We start from the raw sequence: 15,889 nt of genomic DNA, 5'->3' as shown, positions 1-15,889 counted from the left end.
TCATATAATCAGTTTATTAATTAGGCTAATATTGCTTTGTCTCATGAGACTGAAACATGTTCCTGTTTCAATTCCATAATAAATTTATAAAGTTCCTTGTACACAAATTCAATTAAACATTTAAAAATGTTCCCAATTTAAAAATTGAAGCCATTTCAAAATTTTCTGCTATAAACATCTTGATGGAAATACAGTAACAAGCCAATCAAAATTCGATCCCTCCTTGTTAAAGAATCATAATAGCCCAAATTGACAACTTTTACAGGTGAACTGAGTCTCTCATGTATTGAAAGAACTACTAGAACATAACCTGCGATTCTTGAGATATTGTAATTAAAGATATCTACTCCTTCTTTTCCATGCTTTATAATTTCACTACTTAGGGCGCGTTCCCACTATGTCGTTCACGACTTTTTTGAAGTTACGACGACACACTGTTGTAACAATGGGAAGAGCTTGGAAAGAGCAACGACAGGCATAAGACGATAAATAAAACGTCACGATAAAAATGTGACGACAGATAATCGCAGCTTCAAACGATTCTGTCGTGCAAACGACAAGGCGGCTGCCTTGAAACGATAAATTGTCGTCACTATCTAGTAAGAAAATAATCGTCCACGACACAAAACGTTCCATATCACGACATATAGTCGGAACGGCCTAGACGCGACAATCGTCCAACGATAAATAAAAGTTTACGACATAATGTGAACGCGCTCTTAGTATAATATACCTGGATAAAAATAAAGTGATTTATGAAAAAATGCACCTATTTATGTGGCTTACGAATACGATAGATTGCGTAGGAGTACTTAAATTGAGCATTATGTACTGTACAGACGAAAAAAAAACATTTATGTTAATAAGTTACTTTTGCAGTCTTTTGAATCCTTTTAAAACATAATGTCTCATTTAATATACATGGAATAAGCATCATTACCAATAGCATGCTGAGTGATTTGTTTTGGCAATGTGGAATATATCTTCACAGGAAGGTTCCACACCATGGTCTCAATTGGCACATTGAGAGGAGCCTTCCAATCGTTTTCTTCAGGGTTTGGTAGTAATTTCTCATTTGTGGTAACAAATTCAAAGTGGAGGCGCCATTTTAGTGAAACTGTGAAGAAGGAACTTTAATTTAGATTTCAGTAGAATTATAACTTCTTTGAAGTAGTCTAAGTGAACGTGTATTACCGACGCCGAATCGTCGGTAATACACGTTCACTTAGACTAAACTTGCACATGGAGACGAAACTTTAGTTCAAATAAAGCCCAAGTTGAATCAATATGTACTTTCTGTCATAAACTGCAATTATTTTTTAACTCTATTTATTTAGGGGCTGTGATCATTATTGAACATGTCAGCCCATTACAAAAACAATGCATCAAGAAAACACTTCATTGAATCCAAACTGATAATAAATCAAAATACTACCTAACCAAACATGTACGCCTGTACGTGAAGCGCACTATAAGTTTCCGAGAAAAATAAAAAATACTATAAATGGTCAGAAATGTATTTGTTTCTCCAAATATTCTCCGTTAGCGTTAATGCACTTTTTCATACGAATAAATCAATTTTGAAAACATTTATGTGGCAATCTCTGAAACATATTTTTCATACTCTTCGACAGCCTCTTCAGGTGATGAAAATCGTTGACCGCGTAACTGGTTCTTAATTTAGTTTAGTTGGAAGTTAATAAAAATCACAAGGTGCCAGGTCGGCGCTGTACGCGGGATGGCTCATAAGGTCAACGTTGTTCACCTTCAAAAATTGATTTGTCTGGCATTATCGTGGTGCAAGATGATACGGCGTTTCGGTTATTTTTACAGAGTGTCAATAACTTCCGGCAAACAAATGGTCGTGTACTATTCACCACCACATCACTGTTCACGGTACAACGATTCTCTAAAGCAACAGTAGCCACGTGTCCAGTTTTATTAAAAAAAATAAGCAATCATCCGCGTAGAGGCTTAAAAAGATGTTACCTTCATCAACTTCAAAAGCAGGTGTAATATGTAATGGTATAGGCAGAATTAGCTGTGAATGAGTAAGCCCAAGTGTAACTTCGTGGTATCTGGCCACAGTCATAGATCTACTGCAGGTATCTTGTTTAGCGGTCTTGCTAGGAGACTTTGATTTTATTATTTCTTCTGGTTGGAGAGATACCGATACCTGCGAACGGGAACGACTTTTATTATGGCATCTTGATTTTACTGGGTTTGTATAAGTTTGAAGCTACTAGAGCGACAGAGTTTATTAATACATTGTCTTTCATATTGTCGTGATTACTAGCGCATCTTGTTCTTCACATTCCTCATGGGGGCTGCATGAATTTTAGTAAGGGATACCATAGCGATTCCATACAAAATTTAATGTAAAACTGGAGCTTACCTGCATACAAGTGACAGTACCAACAGAGAAATCAAAAGTACCAACAATATCTTCTCCTAACTTATAAGCTGATTTGAAAAGGCAGAATCGACCTACTTTGCCTCTTGAGTTTGTTATCAAGTAAGAGTTTGGACTCCTTCTAGCTGTGAGATTCTGAAAATAAATAACATATTCCAGGTAATTCAGGATATAAGACTTGTATAATTGGACCTTTAGGGTCAATTAATATTGCGACGGAACGGAATTGCATGAAAAATATGACATGTGCTCATTGACCTACCAACAAATGGACGTCGGATCTAATACAAAAATCACGAAATAAATGTCCGAAGTTAACCTATACAAACGTAGTGACATGTAACGAAATATAAAAAACTAAAACATTTAATTTAATTTTGCTTGCGACAATTTAAAGGCCCGAAAACACCATATTCAGCTTCTACTGGAAGCTTAACAAAATGCACTTTATTTAGCTTCAACTAAAAATTATTTCAACACAAGAGTAATGGGTAGCCTTTATCCTAAATATTAATTAATTTTTATACATATTATTATGTCGAATTTTGAACAAATTCCCTTAAAGAAATAATAAGGAGTTGAGCAGATACATACATACCAATATTACTACAAATGTGAAAATAAGCGTGTACTATAAGAAATGTACCGATATTCGAACTAAACGTAAACTCAAACATCCGTACTTCCGAAAACCAATTTATAATAAAACCATTACGCTTTCGAGTAATTATGATGCTTTTCACTAAGGCAAAATTAGCTTTTATTTTGTACTATTTCTAAACAAAAACATTTGACATTATGAAAATTCGAGCTAACGTTATTTCGGGCAAATGTAGTTTTTGACTTCTGATAGGTAATCCCAAGGCGTAAAACGAGTACAACAATATTTTGTTAGTTATTGCTAACGTTTAATTAAAAAAATCATTTTAAAAATAAGATTAAAATCAAAGCGACTCTATAGTTTCTTTGTTCTAAGTATTTCAATCGCTTGTGGTTCGAACAATTGAAAATGACCAAGAAGATTATATAAGCTTCTTGAAATTGACGTAATGGATCTCTTTCCATCTTGTGCGCATGCAATGTGTAGAAAAAGGACAGTTAGCTACGTGATTATTTTATGAGCTTTTTTAATTTATACTCACGATTCATTTATATATAAATTAAATTAAATACTATAAAACTGTGCAAAATAACACTTTTAAATGAGAACTATGATAACACAATATATTTGTTTAGTGACAATATGATACAAAATCCTGTTTTTACACTTTACTGCAGTAATTTTTACAAGTTATTATTATATAGTACTGCATGATTGACAACCGCGCTGTCAGTCGAACAAACGAAGATTGTTGCGCGATTGACGCTCTGTATTCGATTTTAACGCCCTATAGGTGCGGACACTTTTTAGCGCGAACCCGACGTCCATTTATTGGTATGTCAATGCATGTGCCGTTTTTGTCAGTACTCCTAGGGCGAATTAGATGTCTGTCTGTCGGTCGGTCCGTCTGTCGGTCCGTTCGTCCGTTCGTCCGTCCGTCCCTCCGTCCATCCGTCCGTCCGTCTGTCTGTATGCGAGGCTGTCTGTCCGTCTGCGTGCCTGTCTGCCCATCTGCGTGCCTGTCTGTCTATCTGCATGCCTATCTATCCGTCTGCGTGCCTATCTGTCCGTCTGCGTGCCTGTCTGTCCGTCTGCGTGTCTGTCTGTCCGTCTGCGTGTCCGTCTGTCCGTCAGCGTGCCTGTCTGTCCGTCTGCGTGTCTGCGTGCGTGCGTGCGTGCGTTTATCCACCCAGCACCCCAGCATGCAATGTAAAAGATATAAATACCTGCAAAACTTGCAAAGCCATTGTCAAAGGAGTTTCAACCTTCCTTTCTTCGGAAAAAGGATTAGTCGGCTGCAATTCCTCAGTAGTTTCATTTCCACATAATGCTGCCAGATCTTGAACATTCATTATTGGACTAATAGGTAGCACTCTGAATGGTATTCTGACCATTTTAATATGTGAACCTACTTTCTGAGTAGCTATAGTTATTTTGTAAGAAAATTTCACTGAAGTCCCTCTGTAGGAAGGTGGCGCTTCTATTGGTAGCGATTCTCTGTACCAGACTGGAAAAATGTAATACTTATTTAGTACAACAACGCTCCCTTAATGGTAATAGAAATTGCATTGACTCAATTTGTAAACCTCGTATCCCTATTAGTGTGAACTTTTGAGTAGGCACAAAAAACAGAATTACTAGAAATATTTAACTCTTAATTTGCGGTAGTTGCGGATACGAGATGCCTATTTCCGGTTCTTATAGATGGCCAATTAACTTCTGCAAATTAAGAGTTAAATATGACAATTTATGCTCATACCTTTATTTTATAATTTAAATAAAGGTATTGATTATACCTTTATTTAATAATTATACGACTTTATAATTACACGACTTTGGTCTAGAAAATATATTTTGAAACTCTAATATCCTGATATTGCATTTCAAGAGTAAAAAAGGAATCAGTGTCCAAAAATGGAGTAACAATGGTTTCAAATTTAGACATCAATTTGTAACCCATATCTATAATTACCCTATATAGGAGAACATTGACAAAACTCAAATGTTTAGACATCCTGAACCCATATGGGGCCAATGTGGTGGCCAGCCATACATATGGTTCTATATGCATTGATGATTATTTAGGAAATCAAATTTTACATTACTTTTGCATTAGTCAGAGTGATACAAGAAAGAAGACATCTCTCTTTTATAACACAGAAGAAAAATAGAAGGGTGTTAAAAGTGTCTATTGGTATTTGTCACCACGAAAGCTAGAGGGTTTTCTTTACAATGCCATTTTTATCTTCATAAGTAACAAAATAGTATATTTTCACTATGTCCAGTCAAACATTAGGCATACAAACATATTGCGGGAATATTGTATGTTTACTCACACTCACTTCAACATACTAAACTAGCTGCAATATGTTTTTTAATAATATCAAATGGTAGGGCACACTCAGATCTAAGGTCAATCTATTTAGAGAAATTTATAAAATTTTGAGAAATTCTATTCCTAGAGAGGAATATAAATTAATTTATTAGAATTTGTACTCACACGTCTTCGTCTCTCCAAGAGGAATAGTCAAGTCACAAAACAAGATCTTTGGTTTAGTATGGAACATCACATCCCCTATATCACATGAAGTCACTTCCAAAGATGTTGTTTTCTCTATGGTTGGTGTTTTTTCTCCAGAGTTCTTCGTCGTGGAGAAGAAACAATGAATTTGCGCTGATGCCCATGCTAGATTTTCCAAAATATCACTGAAATATATATAAGAATATACATGGAAAATCACTTCTTTATTCATTCACTGTGCTACATAAATGAATCGAAAAAAATACATTACCTATGGCTTTGAGAATTTCTGTGTTCAGGCTGGGTGGTGTGGCAGAAGGAAATACAGCATTCTAGAGCCTCACCAGCCAAATAAACCGTGCCAGTGGTGAGTTTTGCAGTGAGTTCGATCATGGTGAAATGTTGAACAAAATTTTACTTCCGTATTGATTCTACAACTTGTCATTGAGTAATTATATGTGTGCAGTATATACAAACTAAGTTAGTGTAGGTAATTACTGAAATTTTATCGTTTTTATTATGAAAACCGACACACAAATCCCACTTCTCGATTTTCGTTATTGACATTAACATTTACGTTCAAAAATTTTGGCGACATTTGTTGACATAATCCGTTTCTCAATGACAAAACGTTCCGGTACAATATTTGTTAGCAACTCGGGTACAAGTGTTTTCTAATTTTCTGAAAATTTTCAAATACTGAAAATTCCGGAAAAAATTATGTAAAATTTAAAAACTATCTAATTTGAAGGTTTATATTATGCTCTAACTTTAGATATATCTTTTGAAGTTTTATTTAGCGTTATAAAATAAAATTTTATACATAGATAAAAGCAAGTCAGATTAAAACGAGATTTGAAATCATTAGCACACCCCGGACACTCCATACAACGGTCGAAAATTATTTACCTACTACTACTACATACAGCAAGGCGCTATCTGCACACGCGCAAATGTGTGCGTGAAGTGGCAGGATTACCCATCACTTTCTCGCACTATTACGTTACGTGGTCAGAGCGGCAACATAGCGAAAATTCCAACGCGAATCTGTTATCTACGATTCTATTAAAAGAATCCTAACGTAGAGGGAGAATAAAAAAAAGAATAGAGAACATTCTCGCGTATACTGGAAAGTTGTCTACTTTTAAAATTTTACCCCGTTAAAGAAATTGAAATGAAAATGAAGCCGTGGTAGCCTAATGGTTTGACCTACTGCCTCTCAAGCACGGGTTTCTCGGAATTTGTGCGAAATTTAATTTGATATTTATCATGAGCTTTTCGGTGAAGGAAAACATCGTGATGAAATAAAATGTTGAAGTAGGTTCAAAGTCCCCGGAAAACGTGTGCAGTCCCCAACCCTCATTTGGCCAATGTGGTGGACTGTCGTCTAAGCACTCGCTTGAGAGGAGACCCGTGCCCAGCAGTGGAACGTATAAATGGGTTCATGATAATGATAAAATCTGCCGAGTCTAAGGAGGGAGAATCCGGCAGACCACATTTAGCTTGGTTGAGTTTTAGTAACCAAATAAAACAATTATGACAAATCATTACTTTTTTATTGCCGTCTGTACAAATCTTCATATTCGTGTAATAGCCAAGGTTTGAATGGCGGCACCGTTACATCCGGGTTTATGGCTTCATTATTGGTCGAAAAACTATTGCAGCAAATTTTTGATAATTCTTTTGTTCCGTTTTGTATTATATGTTTCGTATTATAACTTGATAAAGAATCAAAAATTTGATTTTAGTAAGTGGTAAACGGTTCAAAAATAAGACGAGTAGATAGATGTGTTTGCTAACGCGGTCGGGCTTAGAGTGGCCGTGATACGAAACAAAAGTGATACAAAAAGGTGGGATGACGATATAAGGAGGTCACATCGTCACACACTTAAAACCAACTGACAATTATTTATTTCAAATCAGTTAATCCACATATAAGGTAGCAAAATAACAAGCGTTGAAAAAAGAGAACTGAAAAAGTATTGAAAAGTAAAAAAAATACAATATTTAAAATGACCCATAAATTGTAAAATTCATACAAGAAAATTTATTGATTGTATTAATTAAATTTTTATTGAATTGATATTCAATTATTTTTTGTGAAATTACTCCACTAATAAGTAATTAAGTAATTATTAATACAAAGATCGAACACTCAGAAAAAATTCCTTCGATCCGGTCGGATTCGAACCGACGTCTTCTTGCATACCGTGCCAGACGCTATACCAACTAAGCCACGGAACGAACCAACGGACCTCACGAATTTTTCTATGTGCTTGCGTCGTGTCTTTGTACTTGGTCTTTCAACGGCTTTTTAGTCGTAGCGCCATCTATGAGAAATCTATGACAGATTTATCACCCAGTTAGTACCTTTACAGCTACCAGTCCTGACGAGAGATGTCGCTATTCACTGTATTAATTAAATTTTTATTGAATTGATACTCAATTATTTTTTGTGAAATTACTCCACTAGTTTGTTATAATTATTAATACAAAGATCGAACACTCAGAAAAAAACACTCAGAAAAAATTCCTTCTATCCGGTCGGATTCGAACCGACGTCTCGTTGGTATAGCGTCTGGCACGGTCACAAAAAATAATTGAATATCAATTCAATAAAAATTTAATTAATACAATGAATAGCGACATCTCTCGTCAGGACTGGTAGCTGTAAAGGTACTAACTGGGTGATAAATCTGTCATAGATTTCTCATAGATGGCGCTACGACTAAAAAGTCGTTGAAAGACCAAGTACAAAGACACGACGCAAGCACATAGAAAAATTCGTGAGGTCCGTTGGTTCGTTCCGTGGCTTAGTTGGTATAGCGTCTGGCACGGTATGCAAGAAGACGTCGGTTCGAATCCGACCGGATCGAAGGAATTTTTTCTGATTGTTCGATCTTTGTATTAATAATTATTGATTGTAATGAAAAATTAAAATTTACGTCTGAAATGTTATGTTTGGAATTTTTCGTTCCGTACGGCTTTTACAGCCTAAAATATATCAATGCACCATTATTGTGAGCTGCAATAATTGTCAATTACTACAAAGGAACGGTAAAGGAACGGAACTTTGTAAAACATTTTTTAAAAGCACAAACACATAAAATCGATGCACATCAAACACTCGGAAGGATTTGCTGGAGTCAACGAGGGTTGAGTCATACAACCAAAACCGCATACGTAGAAAGGGGCAAAAAATAATATTGTTTTCTCGTTTATATGTCTGGCATAAATCTATCTCGCATATACGGTTTTTATTATTTATAGAGCCCCTCCATCCAAATTCTCCCTCTACGAATCCTAATAATTATATATGTCTATTAGGTATTTATATCGATATATTATTATATTTTTCATTAATTCACTAACTAGAGTAATATTGAAGAATTATTTCAAAAATATATTAAAAGCACTTAAAATGTACTTTTAAATAAGGTAACCAAAGTATTTGAAATTGCTTGTCCAAGTTTAGTTAATAATTAGATATATTCACTACCTACCTAATATTGATCAGCAATAGGAATAAAAAATTCGCGAAGTCATGGCGTCATTGAAGTCATTATATTGTAATAATAAATCTGAATTTTTTTATATATACATATATTACTCTGCAGTAAACAAATGAAGAAAACAATAACTGAATGAGTGTCAGACATAAGTTTTTTTTACTTACTTCGTTTCATCTTTCGGAAAATGAGATAAACAGCCGTACACAGCACAATTCACGACCATTATAAATAGTAACGTGAAATGATGTTTTATATTTACGTCCAAGTTTCGTAATGAATAAATGAAAACTATATTCAAATATCAAAGCCGTCTTCGCGCGGAAACGGCTCACCGGCAGCCTTGTTGTCGTCAGTCAATGGTATATCTTATTAGTTATGTGGTGACCAAGGTGGTGACCGGCAATGTGCGGGGCGTGGTGCGGTATCTAACTAGGAAGGGGCGGAGAGTCACGCTACGGAAACACTGTAGTATTTGAGCCGACCATAGAAGATCACCTCATCATCCATTTTATTCAGAACCTAAATATCAAACTTACGTACTGGGTATGGAGGTCGTATTTAATTGGACGTCACGAGACCCAAAAAAACACAGATTAAAAGTGAAATACATGGAATTAATAAGTACTTCGTACAACTGGAAGGCTTACTGTGTATTGAAGCGTGCGCCGAGCGAGATGTCATAAATCTTGGTCCGTCTCTTTCTAACATAATTATAACAAACAGAGAGGTAATAACAAACAGAGATGACGCCATATTATTTTAGTGTTGCCTAATGTAAAACAAATAAAACTTTCCAATAATATTTAAATATTGTGAAATAATATAAAGACTTTGATTTATTTGCGACCTATTGCATTCATAGTTGGTATGGTATTATTTACAAACATCTTATAATATTCATGGACAAAATGACGTATTGTTTTTATGCCAATTTTTTTTTATAGTCAACTACCGTATTGTATCAAATATCTCACATGGCAATTGTGCGAAAGGGACACACCAAGAAAGAAGATGTCTCACTTGAGCTCAGATCTCTAAGGAGATATTGGTTATTTAAAAAGTATTTTATTGCTATTAATTTAACGTTCATTTTGATATGTCAAAATAATTGCAGTGAGCTTTCCAGTTGTACGAAGTACTTATTAATTCCATGGTGAAATACGTCTAACAATTTAATATAAATCGGCAACTCTTGGAATGAAATTATGTAAATTATTTAAAATGCATAATAAATTGACTTGTTAAATTTATTGTTATAATAAGTTTTTTAGTAGTTAAAAATGTAATAAATTTCAAAAAATAAATATATCTTACAATTTTCCTACTATATCTTTCTAATTTGTGCAGAGAGTGCCCGTTCTCTTATTGTTTATTTTGTGTCATTAGACAATAATAATTCTGTGAACTGCCAAATGTGGAAAAATACAGGAAAATATTAATTTTAAAAAAAATGATGAAAATCTGAAAAAAAGAAAATGGAGCATGACCGAACATTAAACTCGGGATAAAATATGACGCTAGAAAAATAAGTTTCCAGAAATATGACATTTGGGTAGGCTCGTTATGTAAACCGGAACGTAATAACGAACAAATCACGATTTCAAAGTGGAAGGAAGTGTTTTTTTTGCTAATGATTTTGTGAAAATAGCGAAAATGTTGATATCCGATGGCATAAACCATGGAAAACTGCAAGCTATTATCGTTGGAGAATTGAAAAAAGCCGGTTTGAAACACCGTTTAAAGAAAATAATTATGAAAAATGTAAAAGTAAGTAGACGCGCCATAATCGTTTTATGATAAATTTACGATTTTTTTTTCAATAAAATTATTATTTTGCGAGTTTTAGGAGCACAAGACTGTATTCGGAGCGCCGTTAGCTAAGGTCCCATCGTGCAGTGTTATTTGTTGTGGTAGCACATTGAGTGTTCCTATTATTGTCAGTGAGATGTCTTCAGTCCTAAGAGCAAACGCCCGAATTGAAGGTTTATTCCGTAAAGCTGGCTCTCAAACACGCCAAAAAGATATCAAGGTAATGCATGATAATAATATACACAATACAATTCCCTGGTAACCTGTCAGAAACATATTATAAAACAGTGTGTTCCAATTTCTAGCGCTTACTGGATGCAGGTGGTTGTGTTTCTGAAGGTCACCATTCTATTGACGTGGCAAGCGTCCTGAAACAGTACCTGCGGTGTCTCCCCGAGCCTCTTATTAGCGCTGAAGTGCAAGATCTGCTGCTCCGATGCAGACTTACAGCTGGGGATGACGCCCTAAAGCCTATTCTTCGTACATTGTTGCTGCTGCCTGTTTTACATGTTCATCTTTTGCATTACATCATGGAGGTTTGTAACTTAAAATGTTGTTTCAAAATATAAATTCTAATTTAAGTTTTATCCATTAACTATGCTAGTAGGACTAGGCACAAACATTTGCTCATGTATATTTTGAGCAAATGACTGAAAAGACAAGCTGTACTAGCCTAGTTGCTTCCCCCGGTGGGCATGTACCACTGAGTCTCTTCTAATTACCAGCAGTGCATCTAGTATCATAAATATAACTTGCAGGAAAGAAAACACATTATTGAGTAAGGTTCATAATATTATTTGGAAAAGTCCCTAACCTGCTGGTTACAGGACACATGTCACTTGTCCTAGACACACCGTGGCGCTAACATGAAGTAGTGTTTAAATTTACCATTTTTAAAATTGTTTATTATTTGTAAGAAAAAATTTAATATTTCAATTTAATACTAAAATGCATCAGTTAGATGTACACCATGCCAAATACTGATACATGTTGAGTGAGCTAAATATTAGTGAATAAAAATGAATATAAGTTATTTGTTTTCAGCTGTTGAATTTCATAGCATCACACCACAAGGAGAACCTGATGGATACTTCAAATCTGGCCATTGTTATGGCACCTAGCATCATGCCACTGCCAGCTGCATCCTCAGCGCCACGATTGGAGCATCACGTAGCTCTTGTGAAGGTTACTATACATTGGTCTAGCCTACAAACTATAACATTCAATAGCAAAACAAAGAGGCTCAATAATGTAGATAAATTGATACTGACACTGCCATAAAAATTATTGAAAATATTAACTTAACACAGTATGTATTATGCAGATTTTTTTTTCAAATGCAGCACCCCCTGGACAGCATCAACCACCCCCAATTGCTTCCGAGACCCATAGGTGTCTTCACTTCGCCCACTGGGCGGTAGGGACTACTTTGGGAAACTATGTTACAAACGAATGACGCTCATGTTTGTCCACAAATCATAAAATTTATATTCTGTTTTGTTGTTAACTCTATATCTCCTTTTCTTAAAATTCTGACACTTAAACTTTTTCAGTCCTGTGAGAAATTGTGTATGTGCTACGAATATATAAATACGAAATACGAATTTTTAATAAAGAAAGTTGGAAACACATGGTTCGTGTACTATTATTTCGGATCTAAATCGCGTATGTTGGTGTGTTTGAACAACAAATAATCGCAGTTTAGATCAGAAAAATAAGTGTCATATCCAACTGGTAGTTATCGCGGGAGCTTAAGAATCCGATATGCTGGAATATCATTGAGACTACATAATATATATTTCAGCATCTTGCATAATATTATTATCTCTGTGTGCAATAATGACCTACAGAATTCAATTGTATACCAATAGGTCAATGAGTCGTGGTAACAAATACAATGTTATAATTACTCAGTCAGTAACTGATGTTCATAAATTGGGTTAACTTAATTATTTTTACGTAAAAAAAGCATTCCATTCCAAATTTTACTTGTAATTGTGTTGGGATGACGCTAGAAGGGATAACAATAAAAATATGGCCAACATATTATTTTTACAATAGTTGGTTACTGATGTATCAGTTTCCGAATGTAGACACTCTGTGGGTATTTATTCTGTATAGCGACACGCTATTCGACATCACGACTTCAGCTTAGTTTGTGTAGAGTAGCTTCAATCGCGCGAAGAGTTAGTATTCAATCGCGCGACCATGCAACACGCTGTTTATGATACTGTCAGCAAATCCACACAAACCAATAATAATGATGCTCTTTGGGTTAACATGAACATCATCGCATTTAGTTGTATTCTTTATTTGCAGATATTTATCGAAAACTCGAAACTTATAGGACTGTTAACAGACGATCTCATGAGCCAACTTGACGATGATTCCGACGTTTATCTCACAAGGAGGAAGAAGAGACGAAGTGGGTCTTTTAATCGTAAGAGCTTTATTTTTGTGCATAAGGATTAGGTGACACAATATGCAAACGTAGAGTAAAATAGTTTATACATCTAAACTTTAAAGCTGGGATACCGCGGGTGTGGGTTATAATGACACCAGATGTAGATGGAATATAGATATGATTATTCATATGAAAAAAAAACTTCATCCATATTTGCCAATCAAGTCTGGTCTGAACATTAATTTAAAAAGATATAATAGTTTTACGTAATTCTGTCAGAAAAGACTTGGATGGAATATTGCATTTATTAATACTTAAAGCAAATAGGTCGTTGTCTCCACCACGCGCAGCCAAATTCTCGATCCTTGCATAGCACTAGTACTTGGCAAGGGCTTTTCGTTGCTGTTCCCAATTATCTTGTCGTGACCTGCAAAACATCCGCATCCGCTAAAACTGCATCGACTGATGCGGTTGTCGGATTCGGATGCAGATATTTAAAAAAATATGCGGATAATCCGCGGTTGCGGTAAAGTAGTAGTTTTGGTTTGATATTTGGCTTCAGTAGGAATTTTGCTGTTACGTTTGATGTAACAAGTACAATTTTTTTTTAAGGTATGCTGAGTGGTTTACGCAAGATGGTATCAGGCAACGTGAATACGCCAGCAACAGTTCGCGAAAGTGGAAAGACTCCTATTCTCAGCAAGTCCGCCTCGAAACGCAAGTTCGACAGCTACGATGGTCTTTCAGCAAAAGCAAAGTAAGTATGCTATTAACATATTTTGTAATGGAAATTGTGAAAAGTTGAAGTCCCGATAACGGTCTGGAAATCCTATACAGATTTTCTTGTGTTGGGATATTTTTTTGCGTCGTATTCGATTTTAGGTAAAAAGCCGTCCTTAGATAAACTGCTTTTAGAGGATACCTTTTGCAAAGGCGTTTTATTACTTTTTGAAAATAACTTTTTATAGAAGCTTCCCAAAAAGTGAAAAAAGTATGTTTAGGTAGAAATTTGGTAGTAAATAGTTAGTTAAAAAAAAAGTAAATTATATACTGCTAGAACTATGAAAAACGTAGTGGTCCAGCCAACCTGACTTCAGAATGACTGGCCACTTTATTTTTTAATATTTCCGTTAGCGCAAAGGTACAAAATATGTCAATAAAAGTACTAAATAGTAGAAAATAGGTAGTAAATAATGAACACAGTTTGATTTGTATATCTCGTTTGGTCCAGCCATCTGACGGACACTGCTTAGATCTGATTGTACTAAAAAGTCGCTATTTAGTCCATTCTAGTCTTAAAAACGAAATTTAGTCGTTATGGCGTTTTGAAGTCATAACGATGGTGTACTGTCCACGCTGAAACACGATTATTCCGGCGGCACAATTCTAGTCGCAAAATTATACAAATAGTCGCTCTAGTTGAAAAAATATCAGATAATTGGTAGGTCAGATTGCACAGCATCACATGAAGCTACACATTGACGGATCTTGTTCAATTGCACTGGAAGCGATATTCGACCAAAAATGTAGTGTGCCTTATTCCAGCGTGACGATCGAGCGATGGTCGAGTTTTTGAAATTTGACTAGTCAGAAAAAGTCGCTATTTAGTCGGTTCTAGTCGCAAAAAACTAGATTTAGTCGGTCCGCCGTTCAAAAGTTAGAAGGGTGTTTTACTTCGCTGGAATAAGCTTATTCTCGCAGCACTATTTCTCAATCTCGAGAACCGCAACATCCAGCTTAGATCTGATTACATTAAAAAGTCGTGATTTAGTCGGTTCTAGTCGTAAAAAACTAGATTTAGTCGTCACGCCGTTTTGAAGTTCTTAAGGTATTTTACTGTCCACGCTATATATAATAAGCTTTTTCCGGCGGCACTATTTTTGAATCTCGAGAACCCTAGCTCCTAGCTCAGATCTAATTGCACCCAGTAAAAGTCGTGGATTAGTCGGTTCTAGTCGCGAAATTTTAGAATTAGTCGCTCCATTGTTTAGAACCTATTGGATATTCAATTATTTTCATTGATAGGTACATTTACGTAGAAAAATCGTGGTACAAATTGCGGTTTAGGTAACCGGCGACAGTGATCGACTGCCCAATCGTCGACTGTGTCGGTTCCATATCAATTGTATAAAAATAGAATATTCGCTTCTAGTTGTCTGTTTGCTTGTATCCAACAAAAGACACAAGTTTGCGCGGCACCTGACTGTACGTACATAGAAAAATCGTTTACACAATGAAAAATGCGTATAAGGAAATCCACCATTTTCAAATGATCGCTGTGACTCACTTTTGACTCACTCACGTAGTGATTGAAATAATTTCCAACATTTTGAATACAGTCAATTCGGGTAACTTTGAACATTTTTTGCGTTTTTCTAATAAATTCAAATTTAATTATGTTTCTTAACAATTACTTTATTAACTGAATAGTGTTCTTTTAAGCCCTTTTTTCGTTCTTATAGAAGAAATTTAGTAATTATTCAACAAAACTGTTCTAGATTTGCTCCAAAAGTCACATTCAAAGTTGCCTTGAATTTTGGGTAACTTTGAATAAGATTAGCCTTCGATATGGAAACCGTATATTTTCTAGATATTTTACAGTTTGTGTAAGATTATACGACATATTCAT

The 15,889-nt window shown here is 35.2% G+C and overlaps 2 protein-coding genes across 4 annotated transcripts in view; one reads left to right on the top strand and one right to left on the bottom strand.

Moving 5' to 3' along the window:
- Positions 1-15: 15 nt before the first annotated feature.
- Positions 16-6,008, bottom strand: LOC113226506 (RAB6A-GEF complex partner protein 2). Its single transcript, XM_026459142.1, has 6 exons — positions 5,807-6,008; positions 5,515-5,720; positions 4,241-4,521; positions 2,396-2,548; positions 1,990-2,176; positions 16-1,117 (listed from the first exon to the last, which is right to left on the bottom strand). Exons 1-6 carry the CDS (start codon positions 5,926-5,928, stop codon positions 909-911), a joined length of 1,158 nt encoding a protein of 385 aa, XP_026314927.1. The 5' UTR covers positions 5,929-6,008; the 3' UTR covers positions 16-908.
- A 4,692-nt stretch (positions 6,009-10,700) lies between these two features.
- Positions 10,701-15,889, top strand: part of LOC113226564 (rho GTPase-activating protein 11A-like) — a 17,588-nt gene continuing 12,399 nt past the window's right edge. Inside the window, exons 1-6 of one of the 3 annotated variants that reach the window (XM_026459232.1) lie at positions 10,701-10,814; positions 10,894-11,076; positions 11,162-11,392; positions 11,901-12,041; positions 13,176-13,296; positions 13,873-14,017. In XM_026459232.1, coding sequence (XP_026315017.1) covers positions 10,701-10,814; positions 10,894-11,076; positions 11,162-11,392; positions 11,901-12,041; positions 13,176-13,296; positions 13,873-14,017 — 935 coding nt within the window. Of the gene's footprint in view, positions 10,815-10,887; positions 11,077-11,161; positions 11,393-11,900; positions 12,042-13,175; positions 13,297-13,872; positions 14,018-15,889 lie in introns of all 3 variants that reach the window. The other 2 variants (XM_026459235.1, XM_026459234.1) reach the window with 2 other exon arrangements.

Source organism: Hyposmocoma kahamanoa, unplaced genomic scaffold (genome assembly GCF_003589595.1).
Source record: "Hyposmocoma kahamanoa isolate Upper Pololo Valley unplaced genomic scaffold, ASM358959v1 192, whole genome shotgun sequence".
NCBI classification, from domain to species: domain Eukaryota; kingdom Metazoa; phylum Arthropoda; class Insecta; order Lepidoptera; family Cosmopterigidae; genus Hyposmocoma; species Hyposmocoma kahamanoa.
The sequence above is the reverse complement of the archived record's forward strand: the minus strand, read 5'-3'. Positions and strand labels throughout refer to the sequence as shown.

Excerpts from the sequence above, each read along its gene's own strand:
- LOC113226506 (XM_026459142.1), bottom strand. The coding sequence starts at position 5,928 with ATGATCGAACTCACTGCAAAACTCACCACTGGCACGGTTTATTTGGCT. Across the intron at positions 4,522-5,514 it reads TCTTGGAGAGACGAAGACGT|TCTGGTACAGAGAATCGCTA; the intron begins GTGAGTACAAAT and ends ACATTTTTCCAG. Across the intron at positions 2,177-2,395 it reads GTACTGTCACTTGTATGCAG|GTATCGGTATCTCTCCAACC; the intron begins GTAAGCTCCAGT and ends TCCCGTTCGCAG.